The sequence below is a fragment of the Mauremys reevesii genome, linkage group 1, assembly GCF_016161935.1.
Source record: "Mauremys reevesii isolate NIE-2019 linkage group 1, ASM1616193v1, whole genome shotgun sequence".
NCBI lineage: Eukaryota > Metazoa > Chordata > Testudines > Geoemydidae > Mauremys > Mauremys reevesii.
This window is the reverse complement of record NC_052623.1, coordinates 29,854,151-29,880,229: the sequence shown is the minus strand read 5'-3', so window position 1 is coordinate 29,880,229 and position 26,079 is coordinate 29,854,151. Positions and strand designations below refer to the sequence as shown.

General features: G+C 45.3%; 1 protein-coding gene across 6 annotated transcripts in view; it reads left to right on the top strand.

The window, feature by feature from the left end:
• The first annotated feature begins 1,768 nt into the window (after nucleotides 1–1,768).
• NOX4 (NADPH oxidase 4) overlaps nucleotides 1,769–26,079 on the top strand; it is a 176,389-nt gene continuing 152,078 nt past the window's right edge. For 3 of the 6 annotated variants that reach the window (XM_039519640.1, XM_039519638.1, XM_039519641.1), the window contains exons 1-6: nucleotides 1,769–1,840; nucleotides 2,858–2,953; nucleotides 19,643–19,753; nucleotides 21,171–21,255; nucleotides 23,273–23,370; nucleotides 25,691–25,718. In XM_039519640.1, coding sequence (XP_039375574.1) covers nucleotides 1,784–1,840; nucleotides 2,858–2,953; nucleotides 19,643–19,753; nucleotides 21,171–21,255; nucleotides 23,273–23,370; nucleotides 25,691–25,718 — 475 coding nt within the window. In that variant the 5' untranslated portion in view covers nucleotides 1,769–1,783. Of the gene's footprint in view, nucleotides 1,841–2,108; nucleotides 2,159–2,857; nucleotides 2,954–19,642; nucleotides 19,754–21,170; nucleotides 21,256–23,272; nucleotides 23,371–25,690; nucleotides 25,719–26,079 lie in introns of those variants that run through there. The other 3 variants (XM_039519639.1, XM_039519643.1, XM_039519642.1) reach the window with 3 other exon arrangements.

Here is a 26,079-nt window from a genome sequence, read left to right as displayed (position 1 = left end):
TTGAAAGGCCACTTAAGGATCTGGGGCAAAAATTGGTCCTACATAGTGAAAGCAGGGGGCTGGACTTGATGACCTTTTGAGGTCCCGTCCAGTTCTAGGAGATTGGTATATCTCCAATTATTACCTTTAGAGAGATAGGGCTGGGCTTCTCCCAACCCTCCGTGGGCCAGGCACACGGCTCTAGGGACCAATTCCCCACTCTAGGGGCAACGTGTAGGGCAGGTTTCCCCCCAGATCTGAGGGCAAGAGTGGAAAAGAGCCAGGTTGGCTAGGCTTCCTCTCATCGCATCCCGATCACCCTACTTCACTCAGGAAAAATAGCCTTCCGTTGCTCAAAAAATAGCAGTGTGTGTGAATGCTGAAGGTTCTGTATTCAAGCTCTGCTGGTGACTTGTGTGGGGTGATACTACAGCTGATTGATTTTTGAAAAAACCTTGTAAAGAAAACAAAACATGCACATAAAGCAGTAGAGTCCTGTGGCACCTTATAGACTAACAGATGTATTGGAGCATGAGCTTTTGTGGGTGAATACCCACTTCGTCGGATGCATCCAATACGTCTGTTAGTCTATAAGGTGCCACAGGACTCTTTGCTGCTTTTACAGATCCAGACTAACACGGCTACCCCTCTGATACTATACACATAAAGAACTATGTTAAAAGAATGATATTTAGGTTGCAAAACCAAGCCCTCAAAAGTAAAGAAATTCCAGATTTACAGTTGCCCATGAAGTGCTTAATTCAGCTCCATTGTCTGTATGCACTGTGGCAAGAGTCTTTAGTTACATTATCACATACTGTTTTTTCCACAGGACCCCCATATCCTTCAGTGCACAGGATGGACATTCAAGGGGACAGAAATAAGGTCATGCCGGCAATGGTAAAACTGGCATTTCCTAACTTTCAAGTGCTTCATTCTTTGAACAGTTTTTTTGAGGTATAATATATTTTTGTTTGCTAATGCACAATTGGGCGCTGAAAATGCGGGGGCGCTTTTGAGAACCTGAACTTGGCAAGAGTGCAATGAAGGGGGGGAGGAAGCAAGGGGCCAGGGCCCAACCCTTCACCCGATTGGAGCTGGGTGGTAAAGGCAAAGCCCCTTCCCTGCTGGCACGATGGAGGGGCAGCTGGGCCAAATCTTAGTGGCCCGTGGGGTCACAGCCCTGCTCAGGTTTGCACGTGTGTATAAGGGAGGTGTTACAAGTCTCCTAGAGCCCAGATCCTCAAAGATCTTTAGGCTTTGAATTCTAGGCACTCGGCTACACTGGGCCTTTACCAGCATCGTCACGGGGCAGAGGTGCTGACATGCATCATCCAGCGAGGAACACAAGCCCCTCCACCACCCGCATCTCACTTTGGCAACCCGCAGAAGGCTCACCCCATTCCCAGCCAATTCCCCCCGCCCGCCCCTGCCTTGTTTCCCCTGCTTTGACACTGTCTGGCAGTGCCTCGCCAGCTTCCTGACCAACGGGCTCATGCCCCCTGTGCCCAGAGTTGCCCTTCTCCTTCCCCACCCCCCAGCCCTCCTCTGGGTGCAGCGTGCCCCGCCGCTGCTCACACTCCGCCCTTTCCTCCTCTCCCGTTTCGGGGGCAGGGCCCCAGGGCAAGTCCGGGCAGGGGCGTCAGCAGCTGCAACTGAGCCTGCTGAGCGCGAGCCTGCCGCGGCCGGGCCCCCGGGGGCAGAGCAGCGCGGGGCGGGAGAGGACGGGGCGGCGGCCGGAAGGCGGGGAGGGGGAGCGGCAGGACCGAGCCGCAGCAGCAGCAGCGGCGGCAGGGCTCGCACCATGGCTCCGTGCGGGAGCAGCTGGCTGGCCAACGAGGGGAGCAAGCACCTCTGCCTGGTAGGATGCTGCGGAGCCCCCCGCCCGCGGCGAACTTTGAGCCCCGAGCCTCCCGGGGGCTGGGGGACCGCGGCCGGCCCGGGCCCCGCGTGCCCGGCGCTGCTGCACGTGTGTGCTGGGGAGCCGCCTGCCTTGTTCCGGGCACGGCGGGGTGCGCACATGGACCTCACTTGCCGTGCGTGGCTCTGTGTACGTGGGCACGGCACGCAGCCCTGCCTGACACGTACTTTACACGCGTGTGTGCAACGCACGGTCCGGTGTGCTCTGGGTCCCGTCTGCACGCGCGTCTCTGGTGTGGTTGGGTGGCTAATGTACATTGTGTGTACTAGGGATTTGTCTCTGTATGTCGTGTGTAGATGTGTGTGTGTATACGCACGTGTGTGCTATATAAGCATAGGTGCTGGAACTAGGGATGCTGGGGGTGCTGCTGCACCCCCTGGCTTGAAATGGTTTCCATCATATAGAGAACAGGGCTTACAGTTTGGTTCAGTGACTCTCAGCACCTGCACTACGAAAATTGTTTCAGCACCCCTATAAATAAGGGATAATGACTGTGTGTGTATCTATGCGTGGTGCATGCGGGTTTGATCTATGTTATAGCCCCTCTCCAGGGTTGGGGCAGAAAAAGCATGGAGCTCATCTCAAAATGTGCTTTTCCTTGCTTAGGTCTCTTAATTTGTCTTTTCCTTCGCTATGTATTTATTCTTTGACTCTTTAATAGCAGCATCTAACTCCATAAGTTTTGATAGACAGTTTGCATGCAAGATGCTACATAAGATTCTAAAGGACTAAACCTCGAATGCAAACTTTTGGGAGGCTGGCCGAGAACAAAAAGTTTTACAGCCAGCAGGGGCTGTTTTTGTAATTTCTTTCCGCTCGTTTTCTCAATCAGCTGCAAAATCCTTAGAGAGCTCATTGCATGTGTGCTGTGTGATGGAAAGAAATATTGAGAAGTTCTGGATTGTACATATGCCTTTCACTTACATGCATTCTTTCTTGTTGTCTTGTTCGTTTTAGCTTTTCTGGCTCTCCCTGAATGTCTGGCTCTTCTGGAAAACCTTCCTGCTGTATTACCATGGGCCGCAGTACTACTATTTACATCAGATGCTAGGTGTAAGTGATCCTTTTCCCAAGGCGGTGGGGTGGGGAGTCGGGGGCAGAAATGCTTTGCTGAGGGACAAATTGGGCTGCTTAGTAGCCCTTGAACGTCGGGGGGCAATGGAGGTTCAATAAGAAATTTACTATGAGAGAGTTTTTTTTCTCCTGCTGCTGATAGCTCATCTAATTGATTGACCTCTTACAGTTGGTATGGCTACTTCCACCTTTTCATGTTTTCTGTATGTATAAATATCTTCTTGCTGTATGTTCCAGTCTATGCATCCGATGAAGAGGGCTGTAGCTCACGAAAGCTTATGCTCAAATAAATGTGTTAGTCTCTAAGGTGCCACAATTACTCCTGTTCTTTTTGCGGATACAGACTAACACGGCTGCTACTCTGAAACCTATGAGAGTGTTGACATTTTTGTGGGGTTAGCAAGTTGATAGTGTTGGAGTGAATAAAGGATAAGAAGCTAGTCAAGTGGCTAGGAAAGCCCAACTGCAGGCACGCTTAAAAGATCTGACATTGTAAACATGATCACAGATGACTGGAACTTTAGTTTTGAGTCATCATAACATTAGCAAGCTTGTGGGCTTGTTCCAGTGAACTTTTATGCCAGTTCTCATTATGTATATTTCTTAGGGGAGTTGTTTTATTAACTATCTTTCTGCCTCTGCATCTCATTCTCATGGTTCCTGTGTGCTTGGTTAATAAATATTTATAAGCCGCATTATTTTTTGCCTTAATTTTTGGCTATCAGTATGAAAAAGATGGCATCTACTGGTATAATGCTTACATGTCCACTTTGCCTTAGCAATGATGATCCACAAGAAATAGTTTCTAGGTGGTGAGATGTAGGTCTGTTTCTTTCTTGAAGTTATCAGTATCTCCTGAGTAGGTACAGTTAGCTTGCACTGTAAACTGTCCAGAGGGAATGTGCAAAGGAGAAAAAATATGATGAGGAAAATCTGGCCCTTGGTCTGTCTGTATCTTAGTCCCCCATCCGTAAAATGTGTATGAATACTTCCCTAGCTCACAAGGGTGTTGTGAGCACAAACACATTAAAGGTAGTGAGGGGCACAGGAGCTAATAAATAGGACCTTAGATACATCTATTAGTCAGAGGCTGATGAGAAAGAAGGAGTTCCTGGTTCTGATTCAGGAACACTATCTGAGTAAGAGTCCCAGCATTCTCTCAGTAACCGGTGATGGAGTGGTGCTTGTTATTTGCCTGTGACTACTAAATTTAATCCTTTGTCCATATATAATTTGACCCAGGGCCAGATTTTTCTCATTTATTTTTTCCTCTTTGCACATTCCCTCTGGACAGTTTACAGTGCAAGCTATATAATCTCTCTCTCTCTCTCTCTCTCTGTATATATATAAAGCCACCATACTTACAGCTACATTAAACTGAGTAAATAAAAATCTATATTTTTAAGCAGAGAAAAAAAGCATGGGAAATAATTTCTTAATTGCTGAATAATGCTCCCCAACCCCCACCCCCTTTTTTTTTTGCCCACCCATTTTTGGATAACTCTAAAATGGCCAACTAATCATTAATGGAAGAAATTATCTTCTGGGCATGAGACCATACTGGAGAAATTGCATCCCCAAAAAGAACTTGTTGGGGGAGGAGGGGGGGAATTACATAACTGAAAATGGAAGTGAAAAGAGATACTTTAGCTATACTGGTACTTCTGCACATAGCATTTTACAATATATTATGTTGATGTCTTCTTTATTTCTTGTTTGGAATATGTTCCAGATGATACAATGTCTTGAGCTCTCCTTTGCTGTTGCTTTATCATGATAAAGACTTTGCTATTTGAGGCCAAATTCTCCCTGCACATTTCTGGTGCAACTCCATTGAAGTCTGTTTTTCCCACTACAGTCTGGAGGGAATTAGGCATCTTGAAACTTCGTTTGCTATAATATACTATTTTGTATTTAATTGCCTTGTAACCAAGGGATGCCAGATGTGTTTATTAGTCTGGTTCTTCCAGTAGGTGTTTCATGTAGCAAAAATTGTTACTAGAAGCTTTTATTTTTTCCTTTATTATTTAAGCTCCTTATCCTGTATTGGGTTTCACAATATTGTTTAAGGCTTTAACTCATGTGTCCAATTTTCAACATAGTCCATGTCTGATTTGGAGGCAATTTGCTGCCTATTATATTGTTCTGTCTGCCTTCTCTTTCTGCCATTCGGGTGTTTTGCAATTTCCTTTAACCGTTTGTTCTCTCTTCTCGGACTCAACAGTTCAACAATGCTATTAGGGTTATCATCTGTTAAGGGCCAGCAAAGAGCTCATTCTTTGCACTGTACAGATCTTTAACATTCATTGTTTGCTTTTTTAATTCTTTTCCACTCAAGTGGCAGTGCTCCCATCAAGGGTGGCTACATGAATGTTTTTTGAGAGACCTCTCGCTGTTGTGCTACCTCAGATGGAGTTTCATCCATAGTAGCAACATTGGGAGCATTAATGCACACAGGGCTCAAGTAGCCCCCAGCATTTTTACCACTGTCTTTTCTAGGGCCTGGTCTACACTAGGACTTTAATTCGAATTTATCAGCGTTAATTCGAACTAACCGCTCAACCGTCCACACCAGGAAGCCATTTAATTTCGAACTGGGTTTCTTTTTGGTTTTAGTTGGTTCCCACCCCACCTAACGCTGCTAAGCACTTCTAATGCTGGCTTGGGCTTGGTGTGGGTGGGGGTGGAGATGCTAGCTCCGAACAGCAGCTCACAGTGCACCCACAGTGCACTGGACTGTCTGACGACGGATGAGCAGTCCGAGCTGGCCAGCCACACAGGAAATGAACCGAAAAAATTTGAATTCATTTCTTTGTCTGAATTCTTGCACATGGCTGACTTTCTGTGCGCCTGAGTGCACCAGCACTCACATGCAGACATGCAGAGCAAGCAGAGAGAGGAGTCCCCAGAATGAGAAAGAGGTCCCCGCAAGAGGTGACGGAGGCTCAGAGGATCTGATCTGTGTGGGCGAGAGTCTGTGCTCTGTGCTCGCGCTCCAACAAGCGAGCTCAGCGAGGAAAGAAGAGGAGGAAAAGCCATGAAAGACAAAGGATGCCAGCATATGCAGACAAATGTGAAAGTGAGAAAGTGAAGGAAAAGAGAAAAAGCGTCAAAAAAGTCAGAAGCGGGAACCAGACAGCCCAGACATGCCAGGGCTGCATGCCGCCCATTCCATGCCATGCCCACTGCCACTGCGCCACCAGCCACCAGTGTGACGTGGAGTGACGAGTGCCCCACCAGTGACCTGTTCCCTGAGGACCCCTCCTGGAAGATGAAGGGGAGGATGGGGGGCGTCTTTAGAGGGGAAGAAGGAGGCGCTTGGACACAGCCAGGCTTTCTGACAGCCAGGATCTCTTCTTCTCCACCTAGCCCTCATCCCTACCAACCCTCCCTCAGGAGGACTCGAAGGGGGGGATCAGGGAACAACACAGGCAAACATTATTTATTTTAATTTTTTATTTATTTAAAATAAACATTAAAATTATTAAAAAATATAAAATAAAAAATAATATATATATATAATAATATAATATATTATATCAAAACAAATTTAAAATTAAATTAAAAAAAAATATAAATTCTAAAAAATGAAAAATAATAATATAAAAAAATAAAAAAAATATATTAAACAATATATTATGAAAAATAAATAGCAAAAAAATAGTCTATAGTCATTTCTCATTCATTGTCACGAAGGTTCCCTCTCAAAGCTCATTCAGTTCTTGTCGTAGAGGCGGCTTGAGAAGCAGACTCAGAGGGGCGCTTGACATCCCAGGACATTCCGGATACAAACATCCCATCGCGAGGAACCATATATGCATATGGCATGGCTGCATATGGCAGTGGTCTCCATGTCTGGTCCTTGTGCATCACGAGTGACTGGGCTAGGTGATGAGGTGATCTCGGTCCTCAAATACTGCATCTCACTGCAATAGTGTTACTATTGTTAATGGTTTACAATTGTTTGCACTACATGTTTTTAGGTAATATAACAAACACCTCCTCTCGCCAGCAGAGCAGAGCCACAGAGATAGACCCGTGTCATGCTACAAGGGAGGGGCTAGCTGGCGGGAGGGCTGCTGCTTGCTTATCCTTTTGCTTTGCACATTGCCTTTAAGTAAGAGCTGAGCTAACAGTACAGTAACTGATAAGCAGTACTTGTAGTAAGAGGCACCAGGACTTTTTGCAAGGGATGCGCAGCTATCTTCTCAATGCGCGCCGCCAGCAATGCAAAAATGCTAATGAGAGTCTGATTCTGAATCTCGCTTAGTTCTTAGAGGTCCCTCTTTCCCTCTTTTCTCTTGAACTAACTGAAACTGAGACTGTGTTGTGTGTTACTGTTGGCAAATCATATGTTCAACATCACACTTCCTCTCACACCACATCACACAGCTCCCCTGCCCTGCCCCCTGCCCCCCCTGCTCGAGAAAAGAGCAGAAAGCGCAGAGAAAGAAAGAAAAGACAAGGGACGGAGAGGAGAGCGGAGCCAGCTCCAGGGAGAGGCAGAGCAGGCGACAGAGAGCAGACAGTCGAGGAGAGACGTTGGAGCAGAGCGGAGACGGCAGGGCGGGGGAGGAGAGACCGGCGCAGGAAGACCAACGCGACTCAAGCGCGCGAGGCTTGATGTGAGCTGAGCAAGCGGAGAGACGCCCTGAGATGTTGAGAGCCCGCACAGGAGAGAGCCCAGACCCTGCAGTGCTGCCCTCAACTCCCCCCTCGCAAAGTCCTCCCCCCCCCAAGGGACAAAGTGACAAGTCAAAGGGGCCAGACGGGGGCGTGCCAGCACTGAGACATGTGTAAGACTGTTACAGAGACTTTCTTTATCACAACAGTGCTTTAACTAACTCCAAAACACATCAACCACCCCAACTCCATTAAAGTTCAGTTACTAACTGTACTGACTGTTTAAATGTGTTGTCTGTTTTTGACTTTCTTTCTGGGTTTTGTTCTGTGGGAAGATGTCTGTGGGTTTGTGCCCATGGGCTGCAGTCCATGACACAGCACAGTGCCATGCATGCCACAGACTTGCTGCAGAGCAGTCACTAGGCACAGTCACTGCAGACCAGGTGTAGTCTGTGTAGGGTCTTCTGTGTGGTGTTGGTGTGTGTATGCTGCAGGTGTCCTTCATGTGGTGCCTGACATCCCAGGCTTCCAGGCATCCCCCTTTCACATGCATTCCACCCTCCATCCATCCCCCCGCCCGAGCTCTCCCCCTCCCCAGCCTCAAGCCCCCCCACCCCTCCCACCTTCCACCCCCCCCACCCACCACCCACACCCCTCACTCCCTCACACCCAAACCCACTCACCTTCCTATCACCATCACCCCCAACCACCAGGACACCTTAACCTGCACAGAATGCTTCCATGTTCATGTTTCATGAATTAAAAAAGTCAACAGAACAAAATTTATTTAACAAATAATTAAAAGTCATTTAAAAAATTTTAAAAAACTACTTTAACATGTCCTTGTTTTTGAAATGTCCTTCTCTTCTTAAAATCTGGACAGTAAAATCAAGTGGACAATGCTCTCTCACAGTCTGCTTCCACAGTCCTGCCTGATGCATCCTCTCTGATCCTGATGCATAAGCGCGCGTCGCTTCCTGGCTCTCAGCAGCAGCCAGCCAGGCGACGGTTGTGCAAGCCAGCAGCCAATCCCAATTCACTCTCTCAACTCCAACCAGCCAGCCACAACCACTTGCTCAGACACAGATTATTCAGCATTCCACAGCAGGGATATTCTTTCCCGCCGCTCTTGAGCGAGTGGACCATCGGCACTCTCCCACCACCGTCCACCACCCTTGCATTTTGCTGTAACAGCTCCGCAGTAGCTTCACTTCAGGCTCAGCGCCATGTCAAAGCTTCATGAGTTGTGTATTAGGCTTCATATGCCAGGCCCGCGTACAAAGAGCCCTGTCAGGGGCATCACCAGTGATCACCTGCCCTGAACCGGGGCATCCCCAACGTTATTTTGTGGTCAGAGTTCCTGCCTGACGCCCTAAACAGAGAAACAGCTGAGGTTGTGCCGCACCACAGCGCCTGGACCACCTTGCCCACCCGCCAAAGCAGCACCATTGAAAGCAGCCTGTCTCCACAGCTAAGGTGGCTGTGGCTGGGTCACTCTATTGCGTGGGCCGATGTGGCGGTGGGCTGGGGCCCAGCTCCAGGGGATGATAGGCCAGGGCATCTATGGCCGCCCGCCAAGCCGCCTGAAGCGATCCTTGAAGCCATCGACTCTGGCCTGGACATTTCGATTTGACCCCCTACAGTCTTTTTCATCCATTGGGAAGTGACCCGCCCTACTCACACCATTCCCATACGCACTGTGATTTCTGTTGAACGTCTCCTTTCAGGGCAGTGTGCACACTCTCGCACGCTGGCTGCTGCTCGGCTACAACGCTCAGCCAGGCTGGACAGGCAGTCATCCAGGACCTGCAGCACTAACAGCAAGTGGGCAGTCACGCTGCAACAGTTCCCAGAACTGCCATGCATCCCACACCAGCAGCACCCACCTCATCCCCACCTCCAGCACTGCCCGGTCCCCCCAGTCTGTGCTTGTTTCCCGGGCCCCCACTCTGAGCGCCACTTGGACTCCACTGCCCGGCATACACTGCTTTGTGCACTGGTGCGCCACTAGGAGTTTGACTGCATCCGCCATCCCTCTCCTCATGCCGCGCGGCCTCCCTGACGGTTTCTCAGCTGGATGAATGCTGAAGGAGTGGACGGCCGGCGTCGAGCGATGCGACGACCAGCAGACAGCGCTCCGAGCGTCAGCGCGCGCTCCGAGCTGCGACAGTGCTTTCCCGTCACGCGCCAAACCGGACAGAGAAGGCGCGGGCAGGCGGGAGCGAGGCGACACATCGGAGCCCACAGGGAGGCGGGGGAAATTGTTTTCCCAGGCAAGCATCCCCCAGCAAATGGGCAGAAAATGGGCAGCGGGACTGCGAACACTGTGCCTAGAACTGTGGTAAAAGTGTCGGAGTCCTGTCTACATTATCAATGGAGCTTAGATACAAGGGCGGTGAGCACAGAGTAAGTGCTTACATAGAAGAGAATAGGTGCAGTGATATCTGTGCAATGGAGGGATATTTCCCCTAATAGTCTAGCATAGACAAGGCCTTAGAATGAACGTAGACACACTTGAACCTCGAAGAGCTAACTTTACTTTCAACCAGCTTTGCCTGGGTTGATTAACTCCCCGAGACGGAGATGAGTACAGTGTGTTTCCTGATTGTTATTGATGTTTACATTGTGGTCTACATGACAAGGTGTGCACCTAATGACAAAGGAGGATGAATTCAACAGAAATATGGAAAAAAGGGGTGGGGAGAAGGGGGAAATCCCCGAAATAGCAGCACTTCTCAATAAACTGTGACCCAGACAGTATTAGAGATCCAAACATCTCAAAAGAGAAGCCTCTTTGGGCCTGATCCTGCAACCTGTGTCTTTTGAGGTGCTGAGCACCCTTCTCCAACAACTGACTCAGTGGTTATTTAGGGCACGCAATATCTGGCAGGATCATCCCTTCAGGGTCTTCTGGTTAAGAGTGTATAATAGAGTCCCATTCTTCAGAAAGGGACTATGTTCCTTCAAAGGGAGCATGATATATGCGTGTGTCACACAGGAGTGCTGACAAAAGGCTGATCTTTATTTTCTAGCTTCATGTCACCTGCTCTGGGCCAGGGCACTGTTACATCTTCCTTGTTTTTGAAAAATAAAATGCAAATAAAATCCTATATCAGCCCAATCCCCTCCCCCCAAATTAATATGGCTAGGTAATAAAACACCAAGAGATATCTAGGCAGGAGATCAGTGTAGGCTCCGATGGCTTCTGTTACACTTCAGACAATGACTTACTTTGCTCAGGTAGGTTGTGTCATTTTCTCCAGCAGAATTACAGAGCTCATATGGTACATGCAAGCAACATATATAATGTGTCCATGCACTGGCTATAAAGAAAGAAACAGACAAAAAACCAAAAACAGTCTCAGAAGAGTGGCCTGGATTAATGGTTTCCAAGTAGTGTGGAAAGAAAATGACTCATAGAGTTAGTCACAGGAATTTAGAGCTTCAGAATTGTTATGAAGACCATTCCCCTATGTTGGGGAAGGGACTAAATCTGCTGCTGATGTTTGCTTTCTTCTGCCCCTTCCCTATTTTGCATTGCATTAGATTCTGATCTCAGTTACACCAGTGTAAACTTAAAGTAACTCTGTTGATTTCAGTAGTTACTCCAGATTTACCCCAGAGTCTGGTCCTTAATAGATATAGATGTATCTGTAAGTATATGACCACATGTCAAACATTTAAAAACTGTTTGACTCCAGTGTGCCCCCAATGACTTAACATAACTTTAAAATAATTGCAATTAATTGAGGATGGAATTACATAGCTCTGTGCCTCCAAAGTGCCCTCTTTTAGGAACAAGTACAAGCTAAAATGAGGTGCTAAAATGTACCGGTAGAGTTTTTTCTTCCCACTTCCATTTTCTGGAAATAAATAAATCCAGCCAGAAAAGCTGTTTTTGCCAGAGTTCCAGCCAAATTTGGCTGACTGTAGGAGTATGAATAAGTTTTCTTTAATAAGCACCTGATCTCAATCAAGATCAAACTCCAAACTTTTCTTTCATCCCAGATTGTAAGGTGTGTGACATTTTCACGTACTCTGTGATCAGGAATAAGGAAAAAATACACAGTACAAAGAAAAGGCAAATGAGTAAAAATTCAGTAAAGTGTGCAGTGGAGCCTGCCTCACCCACAGAGATCCTATAAATAATTTTGACTCAGAGAAACTGAGGCGTGGATGGAAGTTCACTGATGGACTCTTAGTCTCCGTCCTTTTATTTTGTGCTTCAAGATGGGTTTAACATGTGAAATAATACCCTACTTATTGAGGTCTTATCTGTGAGCTCCCTTCTAATGAATTCTCTGAACTTAATATTAGGTTTCAGTGCATGCAACTGTGATATTAACTTTCATCTTAGTATCAGGGGGTAGCCGTGTTATTCTGTATCCACAAAAACAACAAGGAATCTGGTGGCACCTTAAAGACTAACAGATTTATTTGGGCATAAGATTTCGTGGGTAAAAAACCATTTCTCTTAGTCTTTAAGGTGCCACCGGACTCCTGGTTGTTTTCATCTTAGTGTTGTCGATAACTTTGCTTGAGAGCTTTGGGGCATCAAGTGGTTTATATTAATGATAAATAGTTTTAGTCTCTTCTCATGCTAATGCTGAAATATCCTGCTTAACCCAAGAAAAGCATATTTCCTCCATTACAGCATTCCTCCAGCATCCCTTGCCGCAGCACCCAGAAAACCAGGAACCAGTTGTGACTCCCTGGTTCTTTGCTTCAGCCCAGGTTAGAGCAGCCTGGGGACTACCCTGATTGACATGTGCCAGCTGGCAGTGGTCCTCATGGGACCCTATGTTGCTGGGGATAGCTGGAGAGCAGTGCACGCCACCCATTCCTGCTCCCCACTCAGACATATCTATACATATTCTCTCCCCCTTCATCCCCATACACTTCCATGGCTCATACTGGCTTTGTGCTTCCCTAGAGAAAAAAGGTGATTCAGTGTGTTGGATACTAGCTTGTGACTCTGGTTTCAATTCCCTGCTCTAGCACAGACTTCCTTTGTGATTTTGGGCAGTCATTTCAGATACTTCTGCATTGCAAAAAAACATCCCACGGTGGCGAGTCTCTGAGCCCAGGTCAACTGATTTGCATTTGTGGGGCCTGTGCTGCAGGGCTAAAAATAGCAGTGGAGACATTTCTGCTTGGGCTTGAGCCTGGGCTCCGAGACCCTTTCCCCTCACTGGGTCTCCAGCTCAGATGGGAATGTCTACACTGCTATTTTTAGCACCGTAGCAGGAGCCCCGTGAATCCGAGTCAGTTGACCCAGGCTCGGAGACTCACTGCTGAGAGCTTTTTTTTCTTTTTTTGCAGCATAGATGTACCCTTAGTTGCACCATCCGTTCATCATCTGTAAAATGGGGATGATAGAACCTCCCTATTTCACAGGGTTATTGTGAGGAAAAATACATTAGCACATAAGAACGGCCGTACCGGGTCAGACCAAAGGTCCATCTAGCCCAGTATCTGTCTACCGACAGTGGCCAATGCCAGGTGCCCCAGAGGGAGTGAACCCAACAGGCAGTGATCAAGTGATCTCTCTCCTGCCATCCATCTCCACTCTCTAACAGACAGAGGCTAGGGACACCATTCCTTACCCATCCTGGCTAATATCCATTAACGGACTTAACCTCCATGAATTTATCTAGTTCTCTTTTAAACGCTGTTATAGTCCTAGCCTTCACAACCTCCTCAGGCAAGGAGTTCCACAGGGCTGGTCTACACTCGGGGGGGGTGGGATCGATCTAAGATACGCAACTTCAGCTACGTGAATAGTGTAGCTGAAATCGAAGTATCTTAGATCGAGTTACCTACCGTCCTCACGGTGCGGGATCGATGTCCGCGGCTCCCCCTGTCGACTCCGCTACCGCCGTTCGCTTTGGTGTAGTTCCAGAGTCGACAGGAGCGCGTTCGGGGATCGATATCTCGCGTCTAAAAAAAAAAACTGGACTCCTGCCCAAACTGCTGAAGCGGCGCTGCTCTGGTGGCGCTCCTCCGGCCGCGCACCCTGAAGTATCCTTTTGTGCACCCTACTTCGCAGACCACTGTTCTAGACCATGCCAGCCTGCCAGGGGACAAGAGAGGATTGTATGCCTGCTATTTTATAGTTAACAGGGATATGTCCCCTTGTTAAGATTTGCCTTGGAGCACGAATCTTCTCTTCCTCTATCATTGTTTAAAAATCCAAAGGTCCACTCTTTTGAGCCATTTGTTACTAAATGATCGTTTTAAAGCCGCCTAGGTAGCATAAAGGAAGTTGTGAGACCATTTAGGGATCACTTGGAAAGAATGAGTTATTTGGTGACATTTTTGAGCTCTTGGAAGTTTATCAAGAGAAGCTTTAGCTCTCCAATTTATTTCTGGACCTTCTGTAAACTGTGGTTCTAGACATTACTCATTGTGTTGCTTTCTCCATAGTTTTCCAACAGCTCATGAGCTTGTCACAACAAGCACGTTGCCCAATTTGATTTCTGCTCAGGAAAAGCTTACACGAAGGATTATTGAAACCACGTGACATTTTCCATCAAAATACTTGGATCACACTTTTTTGGAAGTGTCCTGCTTTTTTTGAGAAGTTGTTTCACCTTTTGTTTGTAATGATGTTGACGGATGGATTAACCTGAATTAGTAGGAAGGCAGTGCATTATAGGCGAGTATTTATTAAATAACACTAAGACAAAATACAAATAATGGTCGCTGGCCCATTTAGATGGCAACCCGATTCCAGCAGAGGGCACTTCTTAATTTTTTATAGCAAGGCAGGCTGATTCTCATCCTCCTGTACTCTTGCCTGTCCTCCCTCACTCTCCCCCATAATGTACCTGGGCAGTTCAGTACACAGAGACTAGGGGTCTTATTCTCATTTAATTTGCACCTTTATAACTCCATCGCTTTCAGTGTTGCCTTCCAGATTTACACCAGAGTGAATGGAGAATTCTTAGGGGGTGGTCATGGGGCAAGAACAGCTGGGAGGGTCTGAAGTTATGGGATAGATGGACATGCGTACTCATGAGTGAGAGGAGTTATATGGCAGTAAATGGGGGAGGTGTCTCATTAGATTTAGATTAAATCTCAGGAAAAACTTCCTAACTGTAAGAACAGTAGGACAATGGAACAAACTCCCTAGGGAGGTTGTGGAAGCTTCTTAACTGGAGGTTTTGGAGGCTGGATAACCGCTTGTCTTGGATGGTTTAAACACAACAAATCCTACATCTTGGCAGGAGTTAGCCTAGATCAGGGTTTCTCAAACAGGGGTCGCTGCTTGTGTAGGGAAAGCCCCTGGCGGGCCAGGCCGGTGTGTTTACCTGCCCCGTCTGCAGGTCCGGCCGATCACGGCTCCCAAGGGCTGTGGATCGCTGCTCTGGGCCAATGGGAGCTGCTGGAAGCGGCGGCCAGTAAGTCCCTCGGCCCACGCTGCTTCCAGCAGCTCCCATTGGCTCAGAGCAGCGATCCGCGGCCCGTGGGAGCTGCGATCAGCCGGATCTGCGGACGGGGCAGGTAAACAAACTGGCCTGGCCTGCCAGGGGGTTTCCCTACACAAGCGACGACCCCTGTTTGAGAAACCCTGGCCTAGATGACCCTTGTGGTCCTTTCTAACCCTATGGTTCTATGATTCTGACAAGAAATAATTTCACATATTTAATAACGTTCAAGACAGTAATCACCCTGGGCTCAGCTAACAATAGACATGGGATTCCATTGTAATTTTGTGTGAGATAAGCACATCTAGTTATTATTATTTATTATTTGTAATGCCTAGGAGCCCCAGTCATGGACAAGCACCCCATTGTGCTAGGTGCTGTACAAACAGAACAACAAAACAAAACATGGCCCTTGCCTCTAGGAGCTTGCAATCTGATAAAAGTGCTGTTAGATAATGGCTGCATGGATGCTGTACATTTCAACCCAAGCAGAAATGTCCAGTTCAGTATCCTTGTGATGTATCACATGTGTCAGATAACAGAAGTTATAAAGTTTACCAGTTGCTTTGCTCATTATTCTTGAGCTTTGGAATGTTTACTCTTAGCACTCTCACTTTATTTTTGGATTTTGCATAAACTGTAGTTCAAATAATTGCTCTTTCTCATTTAATCAATGAGATTCTCTAACCCGTTCTTTGTGTCAAAAGCCTCTAATGAAAATGTTTAAACACTTCGATGACAGTTTTTTTTAATTATTCCTTTGACACACACAGCTCATTTCTAAATTTCCTTTACAGAAATAATAATTAATGAAAATAGCAACAAACTTCATCTTTCCAGAATTCAGCTTATGCAAATATTATGCCAGAGTGAAACAGAAAATTGTCAAGAGCCACTTTTCTGATACTCCAAAAATATTTGTGATGTTCTAAAATAATTCATTTTGCATAACGTGGGAATCATTTTAAGCCTAATCTATGGCAGGGAAATAGAAATACTGTATTTACTGTGAATGCCACAGTGTTCAAATGATTTTCTTTATCCCCTTTGAACCGTGGGTTGAGGACTGTGGCCTCTTTTACCTAAATCCCACTTGTCCTTGTTCCCATGGAAGCAGCTCAGTTGGTATTCAGCAGAGATCTAGATCCCTGATATGGCAGGGAGCAGGTCCAGGGTGTATGTGTGTGGTGAGTGGGTGGGGGGTGATCACGCCTTCATGCCATCATCACAACACTAGGAACAATTGCGAGTCTGTTCATGATAGTCCTCCCTTCATTCTCTGGAGGCTAGTGTTTGATGAGGGGAACCCCTAGCAGCTCAGCTCTAACAAACGGACTAAAAGGAACCAAAGGGGATTGGGAGCCAATGTGGAGGCACAGACCCTCCAGCCAGGTGGGCCACTCCACTGAAGATCTTATACAATCTGTGCGTATTTCAGATACCTGCTTGCTTTGTGGCCAAACTCACTACAAAGAGATGGGGCGTATACGGGACAATCATCCACTATTACAAACTCTGTGCAGGCATGCAACCTTCCACAATTTCCTTTCCCAGTACAGGGGACGCCGGGCCCAAAGTGTGCAAGTGATTTCAGATCCTTCTATATGAAAGGTACCATGTAAAAATAAGATCATTGTTACCATCACCTCTTTTCTGTGGCTCCGTGCCTGATAGGGATCCACAGGCAGGGGCGGCTCCAGGCCCCAGCACGCCAAGCACTTGCTTGGGGCGGCATGCCGCGGGGGGCGCTCTGCCAGTCGCCGGGAGGGCGGCAGACGGCTCCGGTGGACCTCCCTGCGGAGGGTCCGCTGGTCCTGCAGCTTCGGTGGAGCATCCGCAGGCACGCCTGCGGAAGGTCCACCGGAGTTGCTGGACCAGCGGACCCTCCGCAGGCATGTCTCCGGGAGGTCCACCGGAGCCGCGGGACCGGCGACCGGCAGAGTGCCCCCTGCGGCGTGCCGCCATGCTTGGGGCGGCAAAATCGCTAGAGCCGCCCCTGTCCACAGGATTTTGTCCCCTCTGTCCTTTATACAATAATCCTTAATCAATACTTACACATCTCTTCATCTGTCTCTGTAATGCAACCCCTCAAGTGGAATGTGGCACTCCTAAATAGTACACAGCAACTCTAAATAACAGGACAGGACTCAAAGAATATTTTTTTCCTGTTCAGACTATGGTGTAGAGGATGAGTTAATACTGTTTGGGCAACATAACTGCCCATGTCAGAAATCGGCCAAGAAACCAGGATTATTACCTCTGCCTTTATAACATGTGCCTGGGATCTTTAATGACTATAACGGGTTTAGATCTTGGTTTTATGCCTCATCAGGAAGACAGCGCTGCCTCTAATGTTACAGTGGACGTAATCTTGATAGACATGTACCGGTGTGAGTTCTAAATGAGAAGTGTATGTTCATTATTTTATTTGAGAGTGTATGTGTATGTATATGTAATATTAGAGTTGGTGGAAAAATTGTATTTTTCACAAAATAGTTTAGAAAGAAATGACAAATGTTCATATTTTTCCAAAACTCTTCACAGTTTTTTTTTTTAAATTTTTCAACTAACTGTAAACTGACCCTCCTCTCCTAGTTTTCCCCTCTCTTTTTTTCTTTCCTTTCCCCCCTTTCCTTTATTTTTTCCTGCTAAAGAAAGCGAGAAAAACCTAAAATTGTTTTGATTACATTTGAGGTTACATGTTACAAAAATGTTTTTTTTTTAAAGGACAAAAATTTTCATCAGCCATAACCTATAAATTGATACTATATTTTTATATTTTAAAAATACACATACATAAAACTTATGCAAAAATGACTTGTCTTTTGACATGTATACTTTTTAAATTCATTTTTGTGTGTGTGCGAGATATTGTGTTTCTATAGAAGTCTCTTAGGAGTAAAATTCCTTCATCTACTGACAGTCTAACTGCATCTTTTGTAAAAGCTAACAGAAAAATGCAAGTTCAAACTAATAACTGCTACAAATTGCTAAATTTTTTGAATTAGCAAATGAATGAGCAAACACGGTACAATAAGACAACAAAATAAGGGGTTAAGGCATCACAAGGTGTACTTTTCTCATTTATTTGACGTGTGGTTTCGGTTTTATTACTTAGGATCCAAGTGGACTGGTAAATGTTATGTAGCATATTTTATAAAAGCTTTAGTGAGTGGAATTCCCAGCTATCAACTTCCCACTGCTGATTTGGGGTCCAAGTTAGAGAATGTGTTTATTAGCAGCGTGTGACTTGGTAAGGACCTACTGCAAATCTATTCCAACAGTCTCTGAAACTGCACAATTATTTCCATTTTAGCTGAATTAATGTATGACGTTCTTTGGCTCATTTATCACAAAGTCATTAATTTTTAGTTAAGTGGCTAATGAGGATCCTCATGCTGTTTAATCCTTTTCTCCGCTTTAACCCCTCTGGTCACTTAGAGGGTGGTTGCTCCGTTGACATTAGTGTTGCTTTTGATTTATTCCATTCCATGTGCTTGTGAGCATTGCTTAGGGTGGCAGTTCTTTCCAAGTGAGATGTCACCTTTTGACATAAAAGAGGCCAGTCCAATTCCTACTGAAGTCAAAGTGAGTCTTTCCATTGACTTTGGTGGGAGTTGGATCAGGCCCACGTTAGGTCAACAAATCCTCACAGTAGATCAGGGGTAGGCAACCTATGGCGGCACACGAGCTGATTTTCAGTGGCACTCACACTGCCCGGGTCCTGGCCACCAGACTGGGGGGTTCTGCATTTTAATTTAATTTTAAATGAAGCTTCTTAAACATTTTAAAAACATTTTTTACTTTACATACAACAATAGTTTAGTTATATATTATAGACTTGTAGAAAGAGACCTTCTAAAAACGTTAAAATGTATTACTGGCACACGGAACCTTAAATTAGCGTGAATAAATGAAGACTCGGCACAGCACTTCTGAAAGGCTGCCGACCCCTGCAGTAGATTTTCTCTCTTCTTTTATGAGGCTAGGTCTGAACTATAGCTACAGTTACTTATGGGTCTGAGTCCTGCCCCTTATAAAAACTTTCCAGATTCTTCTGCTTTCAGAGGCAACAACTGGGCATCTCCAAGCTCCTCTAGGGAAGAACAAAGAATTCTTTTAATTACTCTACCGTAGGGTGACCAGAGGTCCCGATTTTATAGGGACAGTTCCGATATTTGGGGCTCTCTCTTATATAGGCACCTGTTTATCCCTCACCCCCATCCCGATTTTTCACACTAGCTGTTTGGTCACCCTACTCTACAGGGTCTTCAAAATTGGTCCTTCTGGACAAATTTAGTTCATTTTGTAAAGCCACCTGAATTTTTGACATTAAGGGTTTAATAGATCTTTTGTTACACTCTGCCATAGCCCCACCATACCCATAGTACCTGAGCCCCTCACATGGTGCATTTATCCCCACAACTCCCCTCTCAGTTAGGGAAGTACTGTTATTTATTTATGGGAGTAACTGAGGCACAGAGAGCCCAAGGTCACATAGGAAACCTATGGTAGAGCAGGGAATTGAAGCTGGGTCTCCCAAGTCCTAGTCAAGCACCCTACCCACTGGACCATACTATTGCTCTGTAATCTGACTCTTGCTGTATTTGTTCAGCTAGGATTATGTATTAGCAGAGCTTCAGCATCTGTCCTCAACCTGAACTGCAGCCTGGTCCTTTTACCGATGTGCCGTATTCTCCTGGCCTTCCTCCGAGGATCTCAGAAGGTAAACAACATTTAGCATACAATCAGTTAACAAGGACCATGCACACAGACAGATTCCTAAGAAACAGCAGAATGGTTACAGTACACACTTGTTTAGTTATATACAGCCAAGCAAATGAATAATAATGCTGCTCTGCAGACAGATATCCTAGATGTGCATGGTAGATGCATTGTGTGTGGACCCAGCTCCGGATCCCTTTGAAGCCAAGGAAAGTATTCATATTGACTTGGCTGGTAGCTGAGTTGGACTCTGTGCTAAGAACATTTCTAGTTTTGGTAAGTAAGGTCATCATGTGCCTGTGTGCAAAAGAAGATTGAGCACAAGTGAAGCCTTACCCCCATTTTCCTCTCTTGCTCAATAGCTGGTGTGTGCTTTGAATATCAGGACTATTCGCTTCTACCTAAACTCGGAGAAAAGTGGGCTGCGGGTTGTGGCCCACCCCAAGCCATGGAGCAAGGAAATACAGAGCACCAAGAGTAGAAAAGTGGACATACCTCCCTTATTCTGCTGCTCTACGCTGCCTCCAGTGTGAGCTATTGGGCGTGATTGAATCCCAAATAAATAACATATTGGGCATCCCGGAAAGAGAAATCTGACAAACTAAAGAAGGTTTCAAGTATCATAGAGGTAGCCGTGTTAGTCTGGTTCTGTAAAAGCAGCAAAGAATCCTGTGGCACCTTATAGACTAACAGACGTTTTGCAGCATGAGCTTTCGTGGGTGAATGCCCACTTTGTCGGATGCAAGAGTGCATCCGACGAAGTGGGCATTCACCCACGAAAGCTCATGCTGCAAAACGTCTGTTAGTCTATAAGGTGCCACAGGATTCTTTGCTGCTTTTAAAGAAGGTTTGGTCTCTAAATATCCAGTAACCAGTAATTTCCATAGGTTGTGACTCATTAGTTACTTGTGACAAAAATCTAAGTAACACTGTTCAACTAATACAGACTTACTGGATGCCTGAGGCACTTTTTGAATAGTTGCAAATTGAAGATAACCATTGGCTTTATCCTGTATCCTCTGTCTTGTGCCTGACAATGATATGAGGTGAACAGACACACAGTCTAAATACCTTGTCCTGTGCTATTGGTCATTTACATTAAAAAAGTTAATTCACTTTTAGTGTATAGACTCAAAGATCATAAGGCCAGAAGGGGCCATTATGCTGATTTAGTCGGATCTCCTGAATAACACACACTAAACAACATCCTCCAGTAACTTCTGCATCAAGCCCATGGAGTTACCCTATTGTCTCTAATTCTGTTCCTACTAAATGTAGGTGTTGTGATCAAATAGCGTTAAGCCTCGTATAAATGTTAATTTGACAAACAAATCATGTCTAGAAAATCAATTACTTTTAACTTTATTTTCCATTGCTTCATTTTAGAAGAGAGATTGCTTGAATTCTTTTCTTACTAGGTTGCCAGCAGGAAAACAAGAAGGCTGTTGGATAAAAGTAAAACTTTCCATGTAACATGTGGTGTTACTATATGTGCCTTTTCGGGTAAGATTTTATTGTGCTGAGCACTAGCTCATGTGGGAAGCATATTAAACAATACAAGTCACTTGTGGCTTTTCTTGTGCAGTATGTTTTGGGGTAGTTTTTCTCTGTGTTTCTTTGTTCAGATGCGGGAATGTTTTCTCAGACATATTTGAAGCTTGGGATCTAAATAAAGGTAATAATTGGAGATATACCAATCTCCTAGAGCTGGAAGGGACCTTGAAAGGTCATTGAGTCCAGCCCCCTGCCTTCACTAGCAGGACTGATTTTTTGCCCCAGACCCCTAAGTGGCCTCCTCAAGGATTGAGCTCACAACCCTGGGTTTAGCAGGCTAATGCTCAAACCACTGAACTATCCCCTTTCCCCTTTTTTTAAAAGTTACGGGTTCTGAAGTGCCAGTTCTTATTTCATATATGAAACCAAATTAAAAGCTGTCATCCTAACTGATTTCAGACCACATGTAGTCAATTTAAACGAGGAGGCATGGATGTTAGAGATGAAAAGACCTATTGCAAACATGTGGGCAATACAGGTAAATATCGCAAAATATTGCCACTTTCAGTGAAGTGTTAACATGGCTTTGACACAGTCCTTGGATTCAGTCTCCCAATTAGAGAATTATAATGGGAAAATAAATTACAGTACTTTATAAGGTTCAAAATGAGTAGTATTTTCATATCAGCCTATCTGTCCAACTCACTTAGTACAAAAATAGCATATGGGGTCTTAGGACTGATCTTGTTTCCCCTAAAGTGAATGGGAGTCCATGGAGAAGGTTTTTATATAAAATCTTCAGGTCAGTAAATTTAATGTTCCAAATATGCAAAGGAAAATGATAAACAGATAAAAAAACAATGAGAAGTCTGATGGCACCTTAAAGACTAACAGATTTATTTGCCAGTAGGAGAACACTTCAATCTCCCTGGACATTCAATAACAGATTTGAAAGTAGCCATCCTGCAACAAAAAAACCCCTTCAAAAACAGACTTCAAAAAGAAACTGCAGAACTACAATTCATTTGCAAACTTAACATCATTAATTTGGGCTTGAATAGGGACTGGGAGTGCCTGGCTCACTACAAAAGCAATTTTCCCTCCCTTGGTATTGACACCTCCTCATCAATTATTGGGTGTGGACCACATTCACCCTGATTGAATTGGCCTTGTCATCACTGGTTCTCCACTTGTGAGGTAACTCCCTTCTCTTCATGTGCCAGTATATTTATGCTTGTATCTGTAATTTTCACTCCATGCATCTGAAGAATTGATTTGTTACCCACAAAAGCTTATGCCCAAATAAATCTCATGAGGCCTTGGCTACACTGGCGCTTTACAGTGCTGCAAAAAACACCCCCCTGAGCGCTGCAAGATACAGTGCTGTGAAGCACCAGTGTAAACACTGCCCCAGCGCTTGCAGCGCGGCTCCCAGCGCTGCAAGCTAATCCCCACGGAGAGGTGGAGTATGTGCAGCGCTGGGAGAGCTCTCGCCCAGCGCTGGCGCTGCGGCCACACTCACACTTCAGAGCGCTCCCGTGGCAGCGTTTTGAAGTTTCGAGTGTAGCCAAGCCCTTAGTCTGTAAGGTGCCACTGGACTCGTTGTTTTTGTTGATATAGACTAATGATACTACGCCTCTGATACTTGATAAACAGGTAGTTTATATATAAAGGCTAGGAGTAGCATAGTCTAAATTATAAAATAATAGAATATCAGGCTTGGAAGGGACCTCAGGTGGCCATCTAGTCCAACCCCCTGCTTAAAGCAGGACCAATCCCCAGACAGATTTTTGCCCTGATTCCTAAATGGCCCCCTCAAGGATTGAGCTCATAATGCTGGGTTTAGCAGGCCAATGCTCAAACCCTTGAGTGATCCCTCCCCCTAGTAAATCACTTGGGACCCAGATCTACAAACTCATACATGTAAGAACAGGGCTCCACCTACACATATGAGCTATCAGGATTAGGGGCTTCACATAATCTTCAAAATGTAGTTTAGTGAACTGAGATTTGTTCTGTTTTATAGTCTTACATGTTGCCGCACACCTGGTGAATGTCCTTAACTTCTCTGTGAACTATACTGAAGAATTTTTGGCACTAAATGCAGCAAACTACCGCGGTGAGGTGGGCGATCTGTTCTTATTTATATTTTATAGATGTAACTTGTAGTTTCCATGAGTGATCTATACAGTGGTGCTTGTCTTGTATAATGTGAAAATGCAGTATCCTGTTTATTTTTTTTCTTCCTTTCGATGGCTAGAGCACTAGGATTGGAGTCAGGAGACCTGGCTATGCCACTGACTTTCTGTGCAACCTTGAGCAAGTTACTTCACTTATTTATTTATATTTTATTAATCCCCCCTCCCCCAAAAATAAGGGGAGGAAAAGACAAAAAGAACAAAAAAGTAAAGGAATGGGAATGGAGGGAAAGGAAAGAAAGAAAAGGGAGAAAGGAAGGAAAAGGAGAGAAACAGCTTGGTTTCTATCTGCTAGGAATTAAAGATTTCTAAAAAGTTAGACCATATCTTTGCCAATTTGTCTTGGGGTCCCTCTTCTCCAAAATATTACCTGTTCTTTAGCTGCCAGGACAGCCACATTGCTGGGCCAAGCTTCTGTCCCTGGAGGCAGGCTGCTTTTCTGTTTATGTAACATGAGTTGTTTGGCTACAAGCACTGCTCTAGAGAACCAAGCTTTCCATGGAGGTGGAGAGTTTCCAGGATGATGGTTTAATTTTTAAGGTGGTATCCGTTATCATGTTAATCCTCCTACCGACTTCTAACCAAAAGGATTGAGAGTGCCCAAACGTGAGCCAGTGTGGTTCTGGGAGACCCACATCTCCAGCAGCAGTCTCCACCACTGCCTTGCTGTGTGCCCTTTGGCAAGTCACTTCACTGTTCAATGTCTTAGTTTGCTGCCCTCACTGCTGCTGGGCAGTCCTTGTTGAATCATTTATGCTGCTATCATTGGCCCTGTCATTAAACCTTATAATATGGGAGAGGCAGGAGAATAGATGTTGCATTTGGAGCATTGCACAGACATGGATTGAATGATGACAAGATTTGGGCCAATCTTGCTCTCATTCAAGTCAATGGCAAAACTGCTGCTGGCTTGAATGGGAACAGTATCAGATAATGTTATTGTGGCTTTAGTTGTCTGCCGGAATTAGGCTGGAAGCTGCATTCTGCTTGCAAAATGCCATACTCTGCTGATGTAGCCCCCTTAAGTCATATCAGAATGTAGGGCCCAAAGTCATTTGAGGGAAACACTCTGGCCTTAGGAAGTCTTAAAGTCTTCTCCTGCCTTTGCACTGCATACAGGAGTAAAACTCCCACAGGCTTCCCCACTGTGCATTGCTGCCTAACTCTTCTTTGGGTGGTAGGCTTTGCCCGAAGTAGTGGGGGAATAGGAATCATTTAGTGCTTACAAGGCCAGCATTAATTTATGCTCACACAATCCTTCTATAGTTCGGTGGAGGAATGATTCCATGGAGGATGACGGTCTCGTTTGCTCCATAATTGCTTCTTCCTGCAGCCTGTCCCTCTCACCCATGATCTTCATGGATCTGGTCTTCACTACCAGAAAAAAAAAAAAATAAAAAAAGGTGTGTTCTTAACTTGAATTAATGAACCTGAGGCAAAATCCCAGTGGAGGCAAGGTAGTTAGAAATTTTCATATGAGTTAGCAGGTTGAGTTACAGCCTATGGAGGAGCCTCGTCTTTAACTCAACCAGTTAGTTCATACAAAAACTAACTAAATGTTTGCCTCCACTAGGATTTTATCTCGAGGTAGTTAACTCGAGTTAAGAACCCACTTTCCCCCCCTTCTGGTGAAGACAAGGCCACAGAGTGGCTTCCACGAGATCAAGGGGATTGTGGAAGCATGCTGTAGAGTTGGCACTCTGCCCTTTCCCCTCCACTCAGAACTGCTGCTCTTTCCCCCACAACCTCCCACAAGGAAGTCAAGAGAAGAATTTGGCCTGATAGTGTGAACTCCTTGAGGCAGCCATGTTAAGCTCAGTCCTGCTCTCAGGGAAGTCCGTGACAAAACTCCAGTTGACTTCAATGGGAGCAACATAGTTGCCCCATGTCTTTATATTCAGCTTCAAAATCTCATCTCTCTCCTACAACTTTTCGGTAGCTAGGAAAAGTTGTTTTGTAAAATGATTATCTATGAAAGCAGAGAAGTGCCTGATTGTCTCACTACTCTGCTTTCTTAGTCAGTGTGTGGTTGGTTTTTGCAGGGTTGGCAAAAGGTTTAGTTTACATTGATGGAGCGTAGTTGTCATTGTTCTCTATTACCAGTTACACAGTTCACTTTTACAGCCAGGTTTAGGTATCGACTGTCAAAGTGAGGCATGTGGAATTTATGAGCAGTTTCTTACATTAAGAAATACAAAATGATAAATAGCAACTGATTTTTGTTTGTTTTTGTGTCTATTTTTCAGGACCCCAGGAAACTTCTTTTCACTACTGGTAAGTTGCTGATGTTCTGTGCAGAGTTGATAAGCTGATTAGTTAGTTTAGATTTCATATTGCAATCAAACTAGAAATATATTGTCAGCCAGACAATGGTCTCATTTCCACCGCTAGTGGGATTTACCTCCAGGTCTCTAGGGGCAGAGCTGGGATCACAGTGTCCTTAAAAGTATTTCCTAAGTGTCCTTAAAGGTATTTCACTGTATCCACATAACAACATACAAATGATCATAGGGACCTATCCTGCTCCTGTTTCAGTCAAAACCAAAACTTCCATTGACTTCAGCGAGAGAAGAATGAGGCCTTTAGTTTTTGGAGAAGAGAGAACATAAATCAAAGGTTGGACTCTCTAGAGCAG